At 34.9% G+C, this 22,959-nt stretch overlaps 1 protein-coding gene across 16 annotated transcripts in view; it reads left to right on the top strand.

The window, feature by feature from the left end:
* The window catches only part of Trdn (triadin), a 369,239-nt gene that overhangs the window by 219,591 nt on the left and 126,689 nt on the right, over window positions 1–22,959 (top strand). For 15 of the 16 annotated variants that reach the window (XM_087911137.1, XM_087911136.1, XM_087911148.1 and 12 more), the window contains 7 exons: window positions 2,083–2,133; window positions 6,705–6,734; window positions 11,921–11,950; window positions 12,747–12,764; window positions 16,563–16,595; window positions 16,712–16,738; window positions 20,025–20,051. In XM_087911137.1, the coding sequence (XP_087767263.1) occupies window positions 2,083–2,133; window positions 6,705–6,734; window positions 11,921–11,950; window positions 12,747–12,764; window positions 16,563–16,595; window positions 16,712–16,738; window positions 20,025–20,051 (216 nt within the window). The remainder of the gene's footprint in view (window positions 1–2,082; window positions 2,134–6,704; window positions 6,735–11,920; window positions 11,951–12,746; window positions 12,765–16,562; window positions 16,596–16,711; window positions 16,739–20,024; window positions 20,052–22,959) is intronic. The other variant, XM_087911160.1, reaches the window with a different exon arrangement.

The raw sequence follows: 22,959 nt of genomic DNA, 5'->3' as shown, positions 1-22,959 counted from the left end.
AACAATAGTAATAATAATAAAAATAGATAAAAAACAATAGATACTCCATTCATATAAAACTGAACAATTATTACTTATATAATAACGGTTATGATATAAATAAAAATTATCTCTAGAAGAAAGGACAAAACATTTTTGTTTGTCCAAAGACATGGAATATTATTATTATTCTTACAGAGATGGGGTTTCGCTGTGAAGCGCCTTGACATTCCTAAAACTCAGTTTATAAATCAGGCTGTCAAACTCACAAAGATTCACTTGCCTCTGCTTCCTGAGTGCTGGGATTAAAGGCATGCACCACCACCACCCTTCTATTTTTTTATTATTAATTTCTGTGTGGGATATATACATACAGATAGATAGATAGATAGATAGATAGATAGATAGATAGATAGATGATAGATAGATAGATAGATAGATAGATAGATAGATAGATGAAGAAAGGAGAATATTTGCATATATACTTGTGTGTTCACTTTTTATATGCATTCGTGTGTACATTTGTTTGGAGGACATTTCAGCTGTCAATTCATAGACACATAGTCCACCTTCATTTAAGACAAGTTCCCTCATTGACATAGAATGTGTTAAGATGGCTCGACTGGCTGAACATTAAGCCACAAGGAACTGACTGTGTCCCTCAGTGTTATAGTCATGAGTGCCTCCCACCATGCCCGGCTATTGTCTGTGAGTTCTGAGGATCAAACTCAGGTACCATGCTTTGCAGGCAAGCACTTTACATACTGAACCATTCACACAGTTGAGCTTATTACTCTTTGCCAAACTATTTTGGTGTTGAATTGTCCCTTGTTAATATTACTTTTATTTATTCTTGAAAAATTGTATCATTTTTAGACATATACACAATTGTATTTCAATTATATTTATCCCTGCAACCTAACTCTAGCTCTCCTGGGGTCCTCCAAGACAACACTTCTGCCTCCCAACTTCATATTCTATTTGCTTGATTTTAAATAATTGTTTTTATTATTTTTAATTTGTGTGTGAGTGTGTGTAGTCTGAGTGTGGATATGAGCATTTTGGTGCAATTGCCTTCAGAACCCAGAGGAGACAAATCACTGGGGAACTAGAGTTGCAGGAAATTGTAAGCCCTCTTATTTAGGTGTTGTGAACAGAGCTCAAGTTCCCTGGAAAAGCAGTACATGGTCTCAAACTCTGAAACATCTCCCCAGCTGTTATTTGTTTGCTTTCAAATTAATAATCTGAGCCTAATTAGTGATACCCATTTGTACATCTGTGTAGGGCCATTCAGTGGGCATTTGCTAGAAGCCATGCCCCAAAAAGAAATGAGAAATTCTCTTCTTCTTCTCCTTCTCCTTCTCCTTCTCCTTCTCCTTCTCCTTCTCCTTCTCCTTCTCCTTCTCCTTCTCCTTCTCCTTCTCCTTCTCCTTCTCCTTCTTCTTCTTCTTCTCCTCCTCCTCCTCCTCCTCCTCCTCCTCCTCCTCCTCCTCCTCCTCCTCCCCTCCTCCTCCTCCTCCTCCTCCTCCTCCTCCTCCTCCTCCTCCTCCTCCTCCTCCTCCTCCTCCTCCTCCTCCTCCTCCTCCTCTTCTTCTTCTTCTTCTTCTTCTTCTTCTTCTTCTTCTTCTTCTTCTTCTTCTGCAATTAGAAGGCTCCTAAAGCATCCATGCTCGAAGTTTGGTTAACTTGATCTTGTGCAAATTCTGTGTACAATTGTGTATTGCAGCAAATAGCCAAAACTACAGCTATTCATGAGTCTAATGACCTAACAAGTCAACAAGTCAACATTTCTCAATCGTCTCCCCCAACCAGAGGCTCTTGCACTCTTTAGTTTCCTCTTTCATAGTGATCTCTAACCCTTGGGTTGGGGAGAGGTTAATGCTGGAGGAGTATCTAAGGCTGAGCCCTCAGAATCACTCTTACCCATAATGTTCTGTCCAGTCAGTTGTATCATCCAATAATGTTCTAAAACGCTAACCAGTATAATTTTAAACATGCTGATATCAAATGAAAAACAGAAGACAAGTATATGTGTTGGCAACACTATGTTTGTGTCTGATTTAGAAAATATTTATACTAAGGTTTGTAATTTTTTTTTTTTAGAGCCAGGAAAATCTGAAGCCAAACAAACAACTACAAAAGTCACAGCACAAGGTAGGTAATCAACACTTTAAAAATATTACTGAGGTTTTCAGACATAAAAACAAACAAACAAAACAAAACAAAAACAAAATGACAGCCTGTAATTCACAATCCCAGAGAACCTAGATAGCAAAGAGAACCCTAAGAGAGACATACATGGATCTAATGTACATGGGAAGTAGAAAAAGACCAGATCTTCTTAGTAAATTGGGAGCATGGGGACCATCGGAAAGAATAGAAGGGGAGGGGAGAGGAGAGAAAAAATTTATAGCTCAATAGAAACAATTAAAAATAAGTAAATAAATAATGAAGAAAAACACCACTGCTTTTTTATCTCTTCCATTCATAGCATTTTCGAGACAAAGCAAAAGCTGTTTATTGCAGAAGAGCGCCATCTGCTGGTTGCTCTTTTGCAGTAAACAAACTGTTGCTAGAATTTTTTTTTAAATTGGAAATAGATTTTTTCATACATATATTCCGATTATGATTCCACTCCCTCAAATCTTCCAAGATTCACACTTACCTTGCCACCCACACAAACCCACATCTTACTCTTTCCCATCAGAAACCAAACAGACATCTAAGAGATAGAAATAAAATAAAACAAGTATACCTGAATGCAAGAAAACGAACAAAAAACCCAAAGATTCAAACAAAAAGCATAAAAGACACAAATATAGGCATATAGACATACACATTGTAACACAAAGAAATCCCCCATTAAAGCAAAATAAGAACTAATATTTCAGTTATAAGTAGACTTGTTAAAAGAAAGAAAAAAAAAGGAAAAATGCATAACCAAAGCATTGTGAGAGAAAAACACTTCCAGAGATATTTTGTGTTGGCCATCTACTCCTGGGGATGGATCCTGGCCCCAAGGGTGGCTTGTGTTCTTGGGGAGACTCTGTTAGAGAAAACATACTTTTTATTTGTGTCTAGTTACAAATTGGAGATAGTTTAAAGATTAGGGATGGGAGCTTGTCTCCAGTTCTGCTCTCATCACTGGGACCACATCAGGCCCCATCCTTCTAGGCTCTGTGCATGCTGTCACAGTTTCTGTGACTTCATATGATCATAGATTCCACTGTGTTTGCTTGGTATTGGCTGTATTTCTTCGGGGCCCCCCATCCCTTCTCGGCTAAAACATGCTTTCCACTTCCTCTTCTGCATGGTTACCTAAGATGTGTGGTGGGGATGTGATTATTGGAGACATCCATTTATGACTGAGTGTTCCAAGGTCTCTCATGCTCCGCACATTGTCCAGCTGTAGATCTTCTGTATCTATTCCCATGTACTGCAGGAGAAAACTTCTCCAATGATGACTGAGCAAGTCACTGATCTATGACTATGGCAAAATGTCGTAAGGAGTCATTTTGTTGGCATGTTCTTTACCGAAGTATTATTATGTTGCTTTTTCCTAGATTCCTAGCTTGTGTAGTCTCAGATTCTGGGCCACCCAAGCAGTGTTAAAGTTGAGTTCCATCTCATGGATTGACCTTAAATCAAATCAAATATTGTTTGGTTACTCTAACAAGATTTGTGTCATCATTGGGTCAGAAAATCTTGTTGGCAGGTTACAATTGTATTTTATAGAATATTACTATAAGATGTGTTACATTTTTTATGCTGTGGAACATTGATGCAAAGATGTGTTATAGTCTTTCATGTTGCATTTGTTTAACTCCGTGAAACTTTACCCCCCTTCTTATCTGAAACACCTGAGCTCACTGGCCAATAGCAGAGCAGGAGAGAGAAATAGGCAGGACTAGCAGGAAGAGAGAAAAAATAGGAGAAAAAGAACAAAGTAAGATAGAGGAACAAGAGAAGAAGGAGGAGGACATCATGGGGTAGCCACCAGCTACAGAGCAACTCATGGATTAAGAAAATAAAGGCATATAAAATACAAAAAGATAAAAGTCCAGAGGTAAAAGCCAGACAGGTTAATTTAAGCTAAGGAAAGCTGGCTAAAATTAAACCTAGCTGGGTTTCAGGCCCACCAAAAGAACGAAAAGCGTAAAGAGAAAAAAAAACTAACCACAATTGTAGACTGAAGGATTTGAAGCTGAATTATTGTTTACCTTTTTACTTTGGTGGCTGATAGAGTACCGTCCAGTACCATGAACACTAACTAGTCTTTAAGGCAGGTATTTCTTTAGCCTTTTGAACAAGTTCTATTGAGAATGATGCTGAATTTACATACGTGAAGAAAAGTAATCAGTGCATTAACTCCAACCTTCATTCAAGATGCTTTAATACATATTTTCAAAAACAAACCTCAAATAAATACATAAAAATGCACAGATTAACTATTACCATAACAGTTTCTAAGGGGTTGATTACATACGTTATATTTTATGACTTGTTTCATATTTTAACAGTCTATTGAAATGTTAGAAAATCAATATTATTATCTAAATGCTCACATTGCAAAAGCTGGATTCCTGATATACTACAAAAATAATTACCGTAACTTTATGAACCACACAAGAACATTACTTCCATCACTCACAGATCTCCTCAGGACTTAAAAGTAGAAGTGGTATATTCTCAAACCAGTAGCAATTAGACAAAACACAAAAGGGAGACACAAGAATTCTGCTACTGTCACCTATGAAAAGTTTAGAGAAGAGTTTAAGAAAACAGTAGGGAAAATGTTCATCGAACAGTATATCCATTTTCTCTTCTACACTAGATTATGCAGTGCTGAGATATTTAGCAATAAAAGAGATGCATTTAGACAGTGGTATGATTGTTTCTGGCTAGAGAGGCCTCGCAGCAAACTCATTAGCATACAGTGTGTTGTGAGATATGACTGAATGTATTGCATCTGACCTAAATCTTATTTATCAGCAATTTATGCAAGCATGGTTAAGGGCTAGGGAGCTACTTTTAAGCTTTCTTTCTGATTACCAGTTCAATAAAATTGTTTCTTCTTTACAAAAGTTTATATAGGGAATGTAATACATATTATTTGAGTTAGAAAAACAGAGTGAGTTTATATGAAATATATATCAGGGTAAATTCCACGGGCAAATAACTTTTCCTAAAATGAGTTCTTATTGTGTCCATACGTATGTGGTGTGTGTCTCTCTCTCTCTCTGTGTGGTGTGTGTGTGTGTGTGTGTATGTACATGTGATCAAGTATGTTATTATTCTCTTAAAATTACAAGGATATTAGGCTCTTCTATTTTGCCTCGAAGTTCTGATAATGATGCAGTGGTTGAAGAACAACTTGAATCAGGAATTAAATTAACTTCAGCCAAATGCTAATGGAACTGAACAGGAAGGGCTGGAAAGACATGAAGCACTTCAGATTTCACCTCAGGACCACAGGCTCAGTGATTTACACTAAAGCACATTTTAGGCAAGGCAACCTCTGAAAGTTTGGTGTTCAAATAAAATATTATTGTTGAATTACTATTATTTCAAATAATGTATTATTGTTGAATTTATCATTGACTAGTAACCTTGAGTCTCTTCATGGCATTAAAGCTCTTCTTGATAGGAAGGCAGCTGCCAATGTAGATTTAGCAACCTGAGCAATGAGGCATCCGATTCTGTAGAAATGTATTCAGAGAAAGGCAGTGACACACTCAAATAAGAAACAGCAGGATGGGAATAATCACTCTCAGCATGGCAGATTTTCCAGAGATCATTCATATAGCAGAAAAATAATTAAACTATGTACAGAAACAAAGAAATAATTGATCTTTTCAAGAAATTATACAAAGGGATAAAGTTTCTACACTACTGACAATAAAGTCATAATAGACATACAGTTTGAAAGTAGACCAAGTAAAACTGAACCCTAAGTGTGATATGCCATCAAATTATAGCTGAAATATTATGTTATTTATTATTATTTCATTACTATTTTATTGTTTCTAGAAATTATTTTAATAATTCCTAAAAATTATTTTATTATTTTAGAAAGGATTATTTTGATATAAGTATAGATTTTTGCAAGATCTTGAAGAAATTTAAATTTCATAGACTTTATTCTTTGTAGAATTCATAAATGGTATTTTTAGTATATTTTTACTGCAAATGAAAAATAGACTTAAAATCAACATATATTTCTTCAGGAGCAAATGATATATTTTGTAGAAAATCATTTACATTTTGATGGATACAGACATAGTTTATGTTTTATGACTTTCAAAGAGAAGTTGTAATTTATCCGATATAACAATGCATAAAATTTAAATTGAAAAGGTGATTTTACAGAAGGATAAACTTGTCTTCTGGTCTATGTGATTCAATATATATATAATATATGTATATTTTAGTTTTATTTGCTTTTTCTATATTCTCATTTCTTATTTTTAAGAAGTCTTCACAAAGTTATACAGTTTTTGTTTATATAGTTATATTTATAGTACGTTTATGAAGTTATATATAAATATTTATTTTGTTTAAATGTATTACTTATATAGTTATAGCTATGCAGTTTTAGGTGGACTTAGTGGTTCATGGGTGATGACTGAATTTATGAGTACCTAGGATGCATATTCACATTATGAGGTATATTCTAAGGAATGGTCAGTTAATATTTTAACAATGTTTGCTTTCCATTATTTCAGCCACAGCTAAAAAGGATGAAAAGAAAGAAGGTATGTTTTCGATGTTTTACATAAAATCCCACTGTACCACTTGCTTTAACAATTTACCAATACTGAGAACCAGGTCTGACTGCTCTTTTTCCCACATTCTTATTGGATTACTGGAAATATTATGCACCTGGATTTTGCACGAATGTGCCTTTTTCTCCTCGCCCAAGGGACGAGTTCTGCTCTCAAAATAGTTTCAACATGACTTTTCTCGAGACAAAGAATAAAGTATAGTCTGTCCAAATCGTAGTCCTCGTACTTGGTTGGAAACTTGATAAAGTTCTGTTTATTTATAAAATACAGAACTCATTCTCCTATTGAGTCCTTTTATATTGAACATACAGAAAAACCCTGACTTAACATTCTTCTTCTAAAGTCAATATAAATTATAGTCAGTCCTTATCTATCACATCCACACCCATTTTACATTGGTAAAGCATAGAGTAAAACATGCCTCTTTAAACAAATTATAATGGATGAATTATTAAAGCAAACATTTCATTCAATACTGTTGTGATGAGGGTAAAGTATATTAGTAACAAAACGATAGAGAACACAACTTCTCAGAAATAAAAATAATGGAAGATTGTGTGTGTTGTGGTGAATCAGACAAAAATTCTGGAAGATACTAAACTATTGGTGATCAGTATGATTAGGCCATGTTTTTCCTTATGGTCGCTTACCAGACTCGGGCTTCTCTTCCAATTACAGTCTAAATGGTTTATGGGGGTTCATATGCCAAAAATGTTGAGAAGATATTTACAATGGCAAGAATTCTAAAGTAAAGTATCTAGAGAGAGAGAGAGAGAGACGGACAGACAGACAAAGAGAGAAAGTAAGAGAGAAAGAGTGAAAGCAGGCAGAGGTCTATAGACAAAATGAAATCTAGTTATGGTTAGTGAAGCATGAGAGGAGAGAAGACTGATCTAGTTCCTGTGATCCTCTTCTGGGAGATGTTTCTAGTGCATGCTCACACATTTTCAACAGTTTCCACCACAGCTAATTAATCTAGGCTCATTTTTATTGCAAAAAAAGCATACAGATATAAAAAAAAACACTTGTAATGTGGGAATGACATCTATAATCTCATTAGTGTTCATCTGATCAGAGAATGATAGGAAAAAACAAAGGTTATATTTTATACTTACTTTTATTAGAATTTTATGTAATCACATTCTGGTGAAGTTCACAATTTGCTTCTGTTGAACAGGAAGCAAAGAGTTAATATACATGAAAAAGGAAACAAAACAAAGCCTTGCTTATGCTTTTAGACAGGAAGAAGTCACACTATTATGGTAAAGACCACTAGGACACATCACTGCTTCCTCTGCCATTTCAATCTGTGTGAAGTCTCTACATAAACCCAGTAAATCTTTTCACACTGTTCTTGCAAATGATACCACACATGTTCCCTTCTTAAACACTTCGGAAAGTCATCAGAGATGTCATGAGATCAAAGAGGTTGTAAATTCCCAGCACAGTTGTATACAGTGTAAAGCCTCAGAAATGTTCCCTTGTCTGTTTTCCTGCTTCAGTATCTCAGTAGTAAAATCAACTTCTTCTCTAATATGGGTAAAGAAGTATTATTAATAACTGTTTTTGAGATAGTCATGCAAACAAATTAAACTGTGCTGTTTCGGTGAGTTCATTATGCTAAATTGATTTTTATTCACAAATTACTATTTTAGTTCATTAACTATAGAACAAAAGTTTTAATAAAACCATGGTATATGAAGAAATAAAGCAATAGTCACAATATAGTTTCATATATTTGAGCTGAATGATTGCCCCTCACCCATTTTTATGCCTCCAGGATGTTTTCTAGTTTTGCTTTTGACTTACTAATATACCTCAAATCAGTTTTCTTGAGAAATTCTCCAAATTCCTATGTGAGTAGCTTGAAATTTTTCCCATAGAAATTCAACTGTTGAATAAAAGCAAAACACTCTTAATATAAGACTCCAAAATTCTACTGTATATTAAGCTAAGTTGTGATTTTCCAGTGACCCTGACATTTAGTTTTCATACACTTCAGTCTCATTGACCTCTACATTGCTTCATTCTTCCCAAAGAAATGAAATGAAAACTGTAATCCGAAGTACAGTCTTCAGCCATGTCATTGTTGCTTGCATGTCACTGTGATCTCTTATACTTTTACCAGCTTCTCAGGTCAACCAGGGTGATTGATCACCCCTAAAGGGCAGACAATTTTAAAGTGTTCTGTGGCTTCAGAAAATCCCTGAGACCTTTTCCATAGTCCTCCAGCAGAAAAGAAAACAGTGTTCTAAAAATTTAAATGCATTTTGTATTCTTTCTCCTCACATGAATGTTTACTTGAATTTTACTGAAGCTAAAAGATGTCTGACTTTGAAAGAGTTTAAATGGTTAAGTATATATACCAATCCTACTGTCATCTCATTAGGTCAGATGTTAACAAGATTCTCAGAAATGCAGAATGTATAGTCACTCATCTCACTATTTTTTTTGTCAAAAGAATTATGTATGCCATAAAGTGTGATATCAGTGTTCATTGTAACAGATTTATTATTGCTAATAATTTATAAGTATGTTTGAAATGTTCTCAGCTTACTTTTCAAGCTATGAACACAAATTAAAATAAATAGAAGCTGTTTGTGGTCCTTAGTGATTGTTAGCCATTGAAAGGAATCCTGAAGGGAAAATGTTTAAGACTGTGACAGAAATAAATATCCTGTCTATACTAGTTATTCATTCTACAATATTAAACTGTGTTAATTAAAACGTTTAAATCATTAGCGGTCTAAAATACTGAATGGCCCCACTGGGACTACAGAATGGATGCTTCCAATCTTAACTTGAAATTAAAATTCTCAAGTCCACTTTTACATTTGCTTTCCATACTTGCTGTCAGGCAGACAACGTGGCAGCCTAAGACCACAGATCAAATAAGGCAAGGGGTCAGACATGGGAAGTACTTTGGGACTAACACAATATATTACTTTCATAGATATAAAAGATTAAAATTAGCTGAGGGTGCCTGCCTCATGTTGTTCTTCTCCCACATGAAAATGAGATGAGATATTGATGATAGAAAACAAGTCAGAATCACTTCCACAGAAGCCAATTCCATCCTATGACAATATAATTTTGTGAACTAATATTTTCTTCCTTGGATCCAGGGCTAGAAGACTGAGGTGGAGGTGAGAAAATATCTTCACAGTCACATGGGAGAGATGAAGGGGCCTTGGGAGGATTGGTCCCATCAGCTTGTCACAAGCCTTCCATAAAGCTATGTTTCAATAAGACTGCTAGGGATCCTATTAAGATTCAAGTCAGTGGAATTGCCACTTTAGCTTGCATAGCTAATGGCTTTGTCCAAGGCTACTAGGGTACTACGGTGAGGGTGTCACCCTACATGCTAACTCCTGCTCTTCCTTTATGAGGCAAAGCTGCTGTCAATATTGTGTATAAAATACGGTCACGACTCTGGTGCTGTTGCTATCTGAACAGAACTTACTGCTCCATTTCCTCCTAGAAACATGTAATTGTTTTAGGGCTCCAGTGATACTTCCTTTCTGTGAGAAGTTTGATCCTCTCACTTAAGAATACTGAACTTGCTGGGCAGTGGTGGCGCACGCCTTTAATCCCAGCACTTGGGAGGCAGAGACAGGCAGACCTCTTTGAGTTCGAGGCCAGTATGGTCTACAAGCGCTAGTTCTAGAACAGGCTTAAAAGCTACAGAGAAACCCTGCCCCCCCCCAAAAAAAATAAGAAATAAAAAAGGAAAGAAAGAAAGAAAGAAAAAAAAAGAATACTGAACTATAATCTACCACTGAAGTCCGCTGACATTGCTCTACCACTATGTATTTCTTGTCCTCCATGCTACTTATGTTTATTTTTCCTTTGTTTTAATTGATTGAGTCTATTGATTAAAAGGGCTGTATCCAATTTACTTTAATCAATGTAAGGCTTAATCCCTGTTTTTTTTTCAGAGAGTAGGATTAAACTCAGGGCCTTATCCTTGCTAGGCAAAGACCTCTAGTATTAAGCTGAAGCTTCAACCCAATTAGTGATGCTATATTGTTCACACAGTGCTAAGCAAATAAGCATTCTCTGAATAAATAAGTAATATCTGAACTTTTAAATATAAAAGTCCTAAGAACTTTGTTGTTGTTGTTGTTTTGTAGACCAGGCTAGCCTTAAATTCATAGAGATCCACCTGTCTCTGCCTCCCCAGTGCTGGAATTAAAGGAATGTGCCACTACTGCCTGTCCAAATTAACCTGTTTTTATTCATCTATATTCTACCTTGTGGCTCAGATTCCTCTATTCTGTACCATATGTCCTACTATTCAGTGTCTCCCTGAAATCTCCTGTGCACCTAGATTTTATCCTCAAGTTCCTCTCTTTCTCTTGAAGTTCTGCCTATTCTCTCCTGCCTAATATAATTTGTTAAGTAACTATCAAGCAATATCAATCTACTCAATTTCCACAATAGTGAAAATCATTGAATATATTCTAGGTATGTATTGACTATTGAAAAATGTACAAGAAATTTCACATGGACCACCACAGACAAAACAAATGAGGAATTAAAAGCTAATTTTATGGACTCTTATTCGTCTTTAGAAACACTGACTTTCTATTACGAAGTTAATAACTGATGATGTAAGTCACAAAACAATCCCACAGCAATTCACATTTATGAATAATAAAAAGGTTATTTTTTGAAATAAATGAAATAAATCTTAGAGATCACTGTCCTAGACAACAGTCCTCTGCTCAAACAGGAACAGAGTCTAGCAGCTGGAATTGGAAGCTGGAAGCAAGAGAGCAGGCACAAATTTACTGCTGCTTTTTTAGTATAAGAGACCACGTCCAAGTGGTATCTAAAGGCTGTTGGCTAAAGGAGGAGAATGTGCTCCCACAGCAAGTAACTACTCTAGGCACAATTTAAGTAGTAATGAAAATTAGATGTAGATATTTAGGTTTATATACCTGTCTATACTTTATGCTTCAGATAGAACCTCTTGAATTATAACAATCATCCTTTGGAAAGCAGAACAACTTATTCTTAAACAGTTTTAAAAAATAGTCATCATATTGACTAATTTAAAAATAATTCTAAGGTTATGGAAATTTTATTGTTAACCATTCAGCTGATAATTTAGTCATATCCACATTATCAATAATTTTTCTTTGCATTTTCAGATTCCAAGAAAATGAAAAAAGCTCCAGAAGGTATAAGAAATAATTGAAATGCTTTCTGGTTTGGGTGTGTGTGGGCAGGAAGGTTTGTACTGGGTACTTGAGGGCCCGTAAATAGCATTTTATCACTAAAAGACATGTCTAGAAGAAAATCCTGTGTATGAAAGAGAAAAAGGGAGAAGAAATAGAACAGAGCAAGGGAGCAAGTAAGAGAGAGAGCTCTCAGTATAGGCATTTAACAATGACACAAGTAAGAGACATGGAGCTATAACTCAGGGACAGCACACTTGTCTATCATGCATAAGACTCTATGCTCCAGCTCTAGTAAACACAAAACATCAATAATTATTTATATTTCCCTATCATAAACTGTTTCGAAGATATGATTATTTGATCACATTGAACAATGTTACAAATCAAGTACACAAATTTAATAAGTTCAATATAATTTCGACATAGTATCATCTGTTTGGAATTAAAGTATGCATTCTTTGTCTTGACTACAATCATGATCTATTTGGCAAATGCATCCTCTGTCTTCCGAAATCATGTATGTATAAGGTATTTACTTACATGTGTTAAGACTACCAGATATAAAACATTCAGGCCATTAAGCAGAATAATTTAAGACCTTTTCTGTTTCTGTCAATCAATGCATAGATCTACCTGGGATAATTAGTGATACCTCAAAGCAAGACTCCCTGAGAAATTCAAAAGGAGAAGACATGGGGAGGTGGGTTGGGGAGAGTGCACTCTAGACATTGTTTGTGGTAAATGTATCTCAAAATCTTTTAAGAGCAATTGTTCTCTGCTTCTTTTCTTTTTACAGAACAATCCAAGGGGAAAAGTAAGGAAATGCATGCAAAGTCTGTACAAAATGTTGCCTCTGCTATATATAATTGACCTGCTCATGTTGATATATTTTTGTTTCAAATTTCTGTGTTTAATGCATGTGGACTCTATTTTTTTGATTTGTTTATTTTGGTGGTTTATATTATTTATTGGTTTTTGGCATACTTGAGTATATGTAAAAAAGAGGTTAGAGTAGCACAGAAACTATAGCGATAATTCTCACTCATGCGGGTAGCTAATAAAACCTTTAATTTCCTACCACAACCGCATTGCATTGACGCCCATAATATAACGCTTGTGTAGGTTTATTGTTGTCTTCTAGTCCTGCCTTTGTTCTTAGAAAACACTCAGTAAGTGCTGGTTTCGAGACTCTTCCATATTATCTTTTTGTAATCTATAAATACCTTGGCATGTTCACATTCCACCTATCTATCAGCATTGAAAGACCATTGCAATGATATTCTAGAAATCCATTTCTTAAGGATCTTCAACAATTATTCGACACACTATTGAAATTGCTTGCCAACAGTTCAGTAAAACTATATGCCTCCAGGTTTGTGTTTTGCAAAACTAAGATATATTTAACAAATATAAACTAAGGGACAATAAACTCAGCCATTAAAGTTACACACTTCTGTAAGATAGAGATAGGATTCCATTGGCATTTAAAATTCTGATTTAAAATATACATCAACTTAAAAAAAATCATGCATGTTTTGGTTGTACCCAAAGTTAGAACACCGAAACACTCTGTCATAAAAACTGCTCTGACATGTCCTGTGGAAAGAAACATGAGATTATGCTACAAACCTGCCAGAGGGAGCAATTTATCTGTAGAGAAATATATATGATTCTTCAGGCCTGGATAGATGAGTGTTTATAGCTGCTATGAGAGCTGGTCCAAGGATTCAGAAAAGACAACATAAACTATTGTACCTGCATGAACATGGAAGCAGTCAGAGATTTGAAAATGTGGTTCATTTTACATACCAAGCACAGTTCCCCTCCATCCCTCCCCTCCTCCTGCTCCTCCCTAACTCCCCCCACTACCTCCACTCATTCCTCAGAGAGAATAAGGCCTCCCATAGGGAGACTACTAAGCCTGGCATGCCTGTTCATTGACTCAATAAAGAACATAACGATAAAAAATTATATATGTGTACAGACACACACATATAGTATATTTAGTATTGTGATCTAGTCAATGCTCTATTCGTAGAAAACACTCGGTAGCTGTCATTTTCCAGATCTTTTCTATTACCTTTCTTCTTGTTATTTACAAATATTTTGGCATGTTAATATTCATCATCATGCAAGAATTATAAACTCATTGGAATGAAGTTGTTAGAGATCCAGTTCTTCAGTCATTAACAATTGTTTGCACCTTTTAAAATGCAAATATACTTATCTTTAAAGCCTTTACTTTGTAGCAGTTTATGGGATTTAAAGTTTTTCCAGACATACTGCCTCTCCTTGGCAATCTTCAGGGCACTGATATATTTAATAAATATCCATTCCTTCTCAGATATTCATTTATCACCCAACTTGTTCTCTTGCAAGAAAGGTCATAGATTTTGATTTAGACAGCAATTTGGAGGAGAAATTATATCCTTAAAAACAATTATTAATCACTTACAAATTCACCTGTTGTTTCTGCTTAATTGAGTAGACTTTTTTGTTACTATTATTAAATCTTTTAACTTGTTCAATCTAATATTTTTGTATCTAAGTTTTCTGTACACAATTGTAACTTAATCTCATATTTAGTTTCAAATTAATCATAACTTAAAAGATTTTTCTACTTACAGTCTAAAATTAACCCAAGATAATGAAAGCAGGACAAGAAGTATATCGACATTTTATAAAATCCTATGTATTGACATTATATAAAATTATATATATATATATATATATATATAATAGGTTTTTATATATATATAAAGAGAGGAGAGCTTTTTATTTTATCTTTGGGTATCATACATAGCCAGTGTTTGAGTTTGACAAAAGCTGAAATTCACTTTCAGTAACTCTTTATTGTCATCACTTTATTAATATAAACATCTTTAAATATTTCAGTTAATTACTCAACTCTTAGTTAAACCATACATCCAGGACCTGGAAAGATGACTTATTGATTAATAACACTTGCTGCTTTTTCAGAGGACCAAGGTTTGGTTCCCATCACCCACACGGTGGCCTTCAACTATCTGTACCTCTGTTTCCAGGGTTTCCAAGGCCCCTTTTCTTTTTTTTTTATATATTTGTTTTTTTCTTGTTTGTGAGTTCTTTTTTTTAATTTATAAAAGTTTACTAATTTATAAAAGTTTCCATTTCCGCCCCTCCTCCCAAGACCCTCCCACTCCCCCCACTCCCTCTCCTCCTCCCTCTCCATCCCTAAGAACAGTTAGGGTTTCCTGCCCTGTGGGAAGTTCAAGTTCCTCCCCTCTCTCTCCAAGTCCAGGAAGGTGAGCGTCCAAACAGACTGGATCCCAAAAATCCAGTTTACGCAGAGGAAACAAGTCCCAGTGTCATTGTCAATGGCTTTTCAGAAAGACCCCGTGCCGGCCACATTCAGAGAATCTGGTTGGATCACGTGCTCGTTCAGTCCCAGTCCAACTGGCCAAGGCCCCTTTTCTTATATGACACACACAGCATGCAGTATACATATTAGCAAAACACTTAAATACAAAATAAAAATGAACATATGTTTAAAGAAAATAAAAATTAGCATCATGACCAGTTAACTGTCATTTGAACTTTTAGGAGTGTGTTTAGTATATTTAGTTTTAGCTAAGCCACTCAATTTTGTTTGTGCTCTCAACACTTGGCCAAACCACTTGTTTAATTTACTTTACTGCTAGCTACTATGTCAGAGCAGAATAACTTGCCTAAACCACATACATCAATACAGGCTTGGAGAATAAAATTGTACAGAGTGAATTTGATGCATTGGTCAGAAAAAAATCATTCGGCACTCTTTCATCCTAGACTTCGGTTTATAGAATTCTTTCAATGCAAACATCTCCCTATCTTCAGATTGTATTCACTAGAAAAAATGTCTTGAAATCTCTGTCTTACTTTGCTTTACCATGCCTGTATGTTATCATCACTCAAGGATCTTCAAATTAGAATAGGAGCATAGGCAACAGAAAATAGTCCTTATTACAGGTCAGTGTCAACTTGAGTCTCGAATCATGCATTTTCATCACCTAATGTGATGGGGTGGGGTCTCTGAAGGAAGTGCCACCTAAAGAGGATTCTAGTGTAACAGGTTTTGGGCAGCCAGGCAAGTGTGTTTGTTTCCACTGGCCTTCTTCCTTTACCTTAATGTTTAAATTTTCTCATCAAAGTTGTTATTGCCACTAAATACATAGCTAAGAAAATACTTGGCCGAGGAAATTCATAAAAATGTACCCAGATTCAACTTTCTATAACTTATTTTAAATCAACTATGATAATTATACTTGGTACTTACTTTTTATCCAAACTTTAATTCATGTTAATATAAAATAAGATCAAGTTTAATGTGTTGCATGCTTAAGAAATCTCTATTATTTTCCTTGTAATACTTCAGAAAAAATTCCCTAATATTCAGAATATTTCAGTGCGATGCTAGGGGAACATGCTCAATGAACAAGGGATAAAGGGCTATACTGAGGGTGAGATATTAATCATTTTGTGACATTCATGAGTTTCTGTGGTCTAACATTAGCAATGTATGTTTGTTTACATTACAAATCTTATTTAGAAAATATAAAAGTATAATAATATTAACAATGATAATATGTTTTAGAACAGGAAAAGAAAGAAAAGCCCATAGAACCAGGTAATTATTTTAATGTTTTTCTGCTTTTTAAAATTATTTGCTTTGTTCTTGAAAACTGAATTTTAATGGATTATCACAGATTATTGATTTCCCCATTCTTTTCTTGTTTTACACAGCAAAGTCACCAAAAATGGAACCTCCAGGTGAGTGAGATTGGAGTAGCTCAATCAATTTTACTCAAGTCAAGCTTGATACGGGGTTATAAAGGCAATGCCAGGTGAAGGCAGGAAATCTGTCTGTCTCAGTCTCCGTGTTTTAGGCTCTTGACAGAATCAATATCAATACAGTTTGAGAGGAAGGGAATTGAATACTTTGTTGCTCCCTTTTCGCTAATCATGTGTCTATGAACTAGCAGTATCAGGTCCTCTGACACGTTGGTAGTATGGATATCTATTCTGACCTCAGACTGCATTAGTCAGAATCTACATCTTTGTAAGATCACCTTTCATCCATTTGGGCAATCTTTGAGAAACACTATTGCTGGAAAAAGCACCCAGCAAAAGCAGCTTGTGGGGAGGGTTTATTTATCTCAGAGTCCAAGGGTATAGTCCATCAAGACACAGGAGAGCTCAATGCACTAAGTTACATCATATCCACAGTCTGCATGAAGAGAATAATGACCAGTAGGTCTAGCCCAGGACCACAGCTCATGGGTGCCCATGGTTACCTTGGGTTTTTCCTCTTAAACTCATCTGATTTAGATAACCACTCACTCACATGCCCAAAGGATTGTCTCTTCAGTGGGTCTAGAGTCCAGAAAGCTGACAATCAATGATGACAATCACCAACAATGGTTTATAGATACACTTATGATTAAAGCAGGCAAGAGAAGGCAAGAATAAAACATTTCTGTGATGTTCTTTGCGTTGTTTTACTTCTGAAACAAGATTTTCAACTCTGGAAAGTGTTCTCTCCTGTTCATAGTGTTGCTTAACAACAGTTTTGGACTGCTCTGGGGTGTTTCTCTCAATATAGCAACATCCTAAAATTAGACAATTAACATTAAAATCAATCAAGCAGACAAATAAAATAGCTGAAACTAAAATCATTTTCTTAAGGTTTTCTAAAATTTAACCAGTTCAAATAAATTATTACAGTTGACAATTTCTGAAACATTTTCAGTCGATCTAGGTTTCAACACTACCCATAGATTTTTCTTGGTAATTTTTATTTTACTATTTAAATTTATTTACTTTATTTTACTATTCAAATAACATAATTGAGACTTTTGTACACAGAGTCTCTCTCTCTCTCTCTCTCTCCATGTGGAGATGTGTGTATACAAGATGGGAGTGGACATGTTTGTGCAGGCTGTGACTTTTGGAGAGTGTGGGTGTGAAGTTGTGTGTATGTGCAGAGAGTGTGCATATATGTGGGCGAACATTGCCTCAATTATTCTCTCTGCTGCTCCTATCACATTTCATTGTATTTAAAATGAAAAAAAATTTGTTTAACATTATGTCACTAGCCTAGACAATACAGCTAAAGCCTAGCATATCTATAACCCCTTGCTATAACTGTACAAACCTGCATTTCTTATTCTTTGGCCAACTTTGTAATACCTCCTTAGATGAACAAAGTTTGCTTGAACATCTTTTCAACTTCAATAACATTTTTTCTTATGGTTATCACAGATTTTAATATGCTGGTTTAATTCCCTTTTCTTTTCTGGGCTTTAAAAATCAGAAGATAGAGGATACAGATGGTATTTAGCTCTTTATTCTCAAAAATGACTATTATAATTCCAGATACACAATGGGCACTTGATAACAGTTTATCAGTTGAAGAGATGAACATGAAATAGAGTAATAATTGGTTATAAAATATAAAAACTGAAAAATTTTCAGACATGTAATTTAAGAGATGAAATAATAGCAAGCTTCATTATTTCAAACTGACAGTCAAACTGTTACCACTCAGAAAAGTGATGCTTTGTCTGCATTATAGAGTCGAGCCTATTTATTCAGGAGTGCATTCCCACAGTAATAATGAACATATGCTCATATTTATACACATATATGATAGGCAAAGGTAGAGCAAAAACTAAGGAAAATATGCAGAAGTATACACAAGTATTGATATGAGCAATTTTGATGGATCAGTATTGTTCCTATGTTTTATCACTAACTATAATAATCTGTTTGCAGTCACTGTATACACATCTCATGGTGTGGGTGCAATGCACCAACTTGCTAATACTCAAGCATTTTCATTTGTTTTTGCTTTAATTTTAGAGACAAGGTCTTTCTATGTAATTCTTTCTGTTCTAAAACTCACTATGTAGACAAGGCTGGCATAAGACTCACAGAGATGCTCCTGCCTTTGCTCCCCCAGTCCTGGGACTAAAGGTGTACAACACCATGCCTGGTTAATGAAACTTTTTTTTTTTTTTAAGAAAGTGGGAAACTCCCATGAATTTACAAGGATTACTCTAGCTAAGACTCCTAACAATATTGGATACATAGCCTGAACTGACCCTCTCCTTTGATCAGATTGGTGACTATTCCAATCATCAACAGAGAGCTTTCATCCAGTAACTCACGGAAACAGATACAGAGATCCCCAGACATACATAAGGTGGAGCTCAGGGAATCTTGCTGAAGTGAGGGAGGAAGAATTTTGGGAGCCAGAAATGTCAAGGACATCACAAGAAAACCCACAGAAACACCTAACCTGGACTCATAGGAACTCACAGTCTGAACCAACAACCAGGGAGCCTGCATGGGACCAACCTAGCCCTCTACATGTATGTGACAGTTGTGTAGCTTGTTCTACTTGAGGAACTCCTAACAATGGTAGCAGGAGTTGTCCCTAATGCTTTCGCTGGCTCTTGGAAATCTATTCCTCATAGTGGATTGCCTTGCCCAGCCTTAATACAAAGGGAGGTGCTTAGTCTTACTGCAACTTTATATGTCATGCTTTGTTGATGCCCATGATACTTTCTGAACAGAAAGAGGAGTAGATTGAGGGAGGGGAGATGGAGGAACGGGAGATGGAAGGAGAGAAAGAAGAGGAAACTGGTCAAGATGTAAAATAAATAAAATAAATTTTAAAAGAAAGTAGAATTACTGGATAATTTGTAAAAAAATAATTTATGTTTTTTGGGGAAAACTTATAGACTTGAGAAAAGATATTTGTCTAAATATGGAAACAATTAGGCTGTTTATAATTTTTGAAAGCAGCGTATTACAACATGAGCTAATACTGAAGGATGTGTGAACTCACTTTCTAGAGCCTCCCAAATCTTTGGACTTTGAAATTCAATTTAGAGGACCGCAAAGAAAATTACAAAGTTGTATTTTCTCCTTAGATTTATTTTTTTTTCAGTGTTATACTGGCCATCTCCCAAACAACTATACCTTAAAGTTATTTTAAATAAATAAAAGGCTACTAGTTAATGAAGACTGATTTTTTTTCTTCTCATTGCAGCTCCAAGTGAAAAACCTGGGAAAGCAAGTATGTGAATTACTCACCTGCATTTTCTTCTGTAGACCTTGTTAACACTGATTTTTGAGTCCCACTTGTCCATGTTTCTATATGATTAATTATTATGGTGAAATAATGTGCAAGCCAACTCATCTGGCTTTCTTTGTGTTTGTCCTAATGAAAATTTGTCAAAGAGCATCAGTTTGTGAGTTTTCAGTAATTTAGACCATAATTCTGTATTCTGTTGCATCTGTTTTTGCATCCCATAGAGTTAACAACAGTTCCATTTTCTTATACATTCCCTAATTAACTATTTAAAGAACCTAACTATTAATTACTTGATCAAACTTCTTAGCAATGTAATTTGTCTACCATGATAGTTGACATTTCAATGGAACGTAGCCTTCCTAAAATTCTATTAAGATTTCTTTTGTAGAGTTTCATTTTTCTTAATGTTTATATCCTCATATTCAGAAATTATTCTGAAAACTTATGACAGATGCATCAGTGGTAGATATTGAAACATTCTTAAGGTGAAATGCTTATTTGTTGCTTCTTATATTTTAGTTTGATGAAATAGTTATTTCAGTACTGTTATTAATTAATATTAAGTGCAATATGATGCTTTTGCTTTTAGGAAAAATACTAACTTCCTTATGTTTTATCTATAAGATTAATAATAGAATATATACTGCATAAACTATAGAATGCATTTATATTTTTATTTTAAGTTGAAGGTGAATAAACATTGATCTTGCTACTGACATATATTTTATTTAATGTTTTATTTTTAAAACAGTATATCACTGACAGATATATCACAGTTTGATGTCATTTAAAAAATAGAGCATTGAAATTTCAGTTGTTCGCAAATACATTAAAAAGTTAGAGATATTAAAAAAGAGTAGCTTAGGGTTAGAGAAATGATTCAACAGTTGAAAACACGTGGTGCACTTACAGAAGACTTGAGTTCTTGAGTTCAGTTCCCAACACCCATATTGGTTCACAATTATCTGTAACTCCAGTTCCAGATCATCCAATGTCCTCTCCTAATATCAACGGACATTCAAAATCATGAATACGCACGCATATTCAATCTTAAAAAAATTAAAAAGTACTTTATTATGACCTATAATTCTGTTTACATTTTCATATAAAACAGTAAGTTTAAAGTTGAATGTAAGGCTAACTGAAACTTTCTATTATAGATTGTTTAGTATGCTAAACCATGGAAATGCATAATCAAGAAAATGTACAAAGTGAAACTGATAATTTTGCATTGCTCATAGAAAACTTTAGATTGAAAATTACTCAGAAAACTAGCATTTCTCATGAGGAAATGTAACATACAGATAAAAATATTCATCCACGAGAATAAAATCTAGAATTATGTCCATCTGTGCAACACTGTCCAATCACATTCTGTAGAGCTAAGCATCTTTTGAAGAAAACTAGTAAACTAGCTTGCCAAATGATTTAAACCCAATATAAATTTAAAAAGAGTTAGTATCCAGCCACTTATGATATTAAGACATGTGGGATTGGATTGAATATTATTCTTCACTTTAAAATTAATTTAAAATAATTTATAAGTCCTTGCTTCTTAAAATTATCAATTATAATTATGATTAGAATTTATCTTGAAACTGGTTTTTTGTATTGAATTCATAAAATAACAGATTTTACACAGTTACTGTAGACAGTCATTCACTATAAGGTTAATGCTAAGATGAAAGTTACATAAATTATGGATACTTTTGAAAAGTCTTTAACTTGACAATATTGTGTTGTGAAATTTGTAGGTATTACCAGAGTATCTGGTGTATTATTTTAAATCATAATAGTATGTAAGACAATTAGATATATAGATAAATTAACATAAAGCAGGTATATATGTGATTCAATACCATGACACTGAATTTAAAACCGAAGGTGAGATTGACAGAAGAAAAGTTCATGGAAAATTAATTTTCATTAACACTGGACTCATAGCTACAAGTTAGATTGAGTTAATAGGGAAAAACCATCTACCCTGCTCCTGAACATTAAGTAATATCACTGTAGGAGACACACTTATCAGTTTGAAGCAGAGGTTTTTATGGGTCTTAGGATCATTACAAAAAATAGAAACCATCTAAGTTTCAATGACACCATGCTATCAAGGGGATCTTAATGGCCCTGCAATGCTGTGAGGTAAAGGTGATAAAGGAAGAGTGTCTTGGGAAATATACTGTAACACTCAAATGTGTTGGGCTCCATTGTGCAACACAAAGGGTTGGGCTCATAGGAGTTTCTGTCCTGCCTTGTTCCCATAGTCCCCAAGTCCCAAAGAAAATTTCAGAGGTCTCCATAAGATTATAAACTGATTGGCCCACTAGTTCAGGCTTCTTATTAGCTCTTGTAGCTTATATTAACCCATTATTCTTGTCTATGTTAGCCACATGGCTCAGTACCTTTCTCAGAGGGCAGGTCACATCTTGCTTCTTTCGTGATCTGGGCAGGAATGGGGAAAGGGAGTTTTCTGCTTCCCAGAATTCTCCTGATCTCATCACCCTGTCTTTACATCCTGTCTGGTTTACCTGCCTATACTTCCTGCCTGGCCAATCAGTGTTTATTTAAAACATGATTGACAGAATGCAAGCAATTCTCCCACATCACTTCCCCCTCTTTTTTTTTTAAACAAAAGAAAATATCCATAGTCCATTTTTTGGGAATGTGAGCATAGTATTCCAGGCTCCTTTCAGCTTGTTGGGGGCTCTGATAATCTTATGGGGATCTAAAGAAAATTTAGAATTATGATCAAGTCCTGACTTGATCATCTCAGTCTTGAATCTCTTCTGGATATAGAACTCAGTCATCTGGGTCATCTGTGTACCAGAGATTTCTCAGGTGGTCTTCCTTGATCAAACCTAATTTTTCTTAACTCAGAATGAATCCA

This window comes from Myodes glareolus, chromosome 1, assembly GCF_982192425.1.
Source record: "Myodes glareolus chromosome 1, mMyoGla1.1, whole genome shotgun sequence".
Classification (NCBI taxonomy): Eukaryota; Metazoa; Chordata; class Mammalia; order Rodentia; family Cricetidae; genus Myodes; species Myodes glareolus.
Note: the sequence above shows the minus strand (reverse complement) of the source record. Positions and strands in the feature narration are given on the sequence as shown.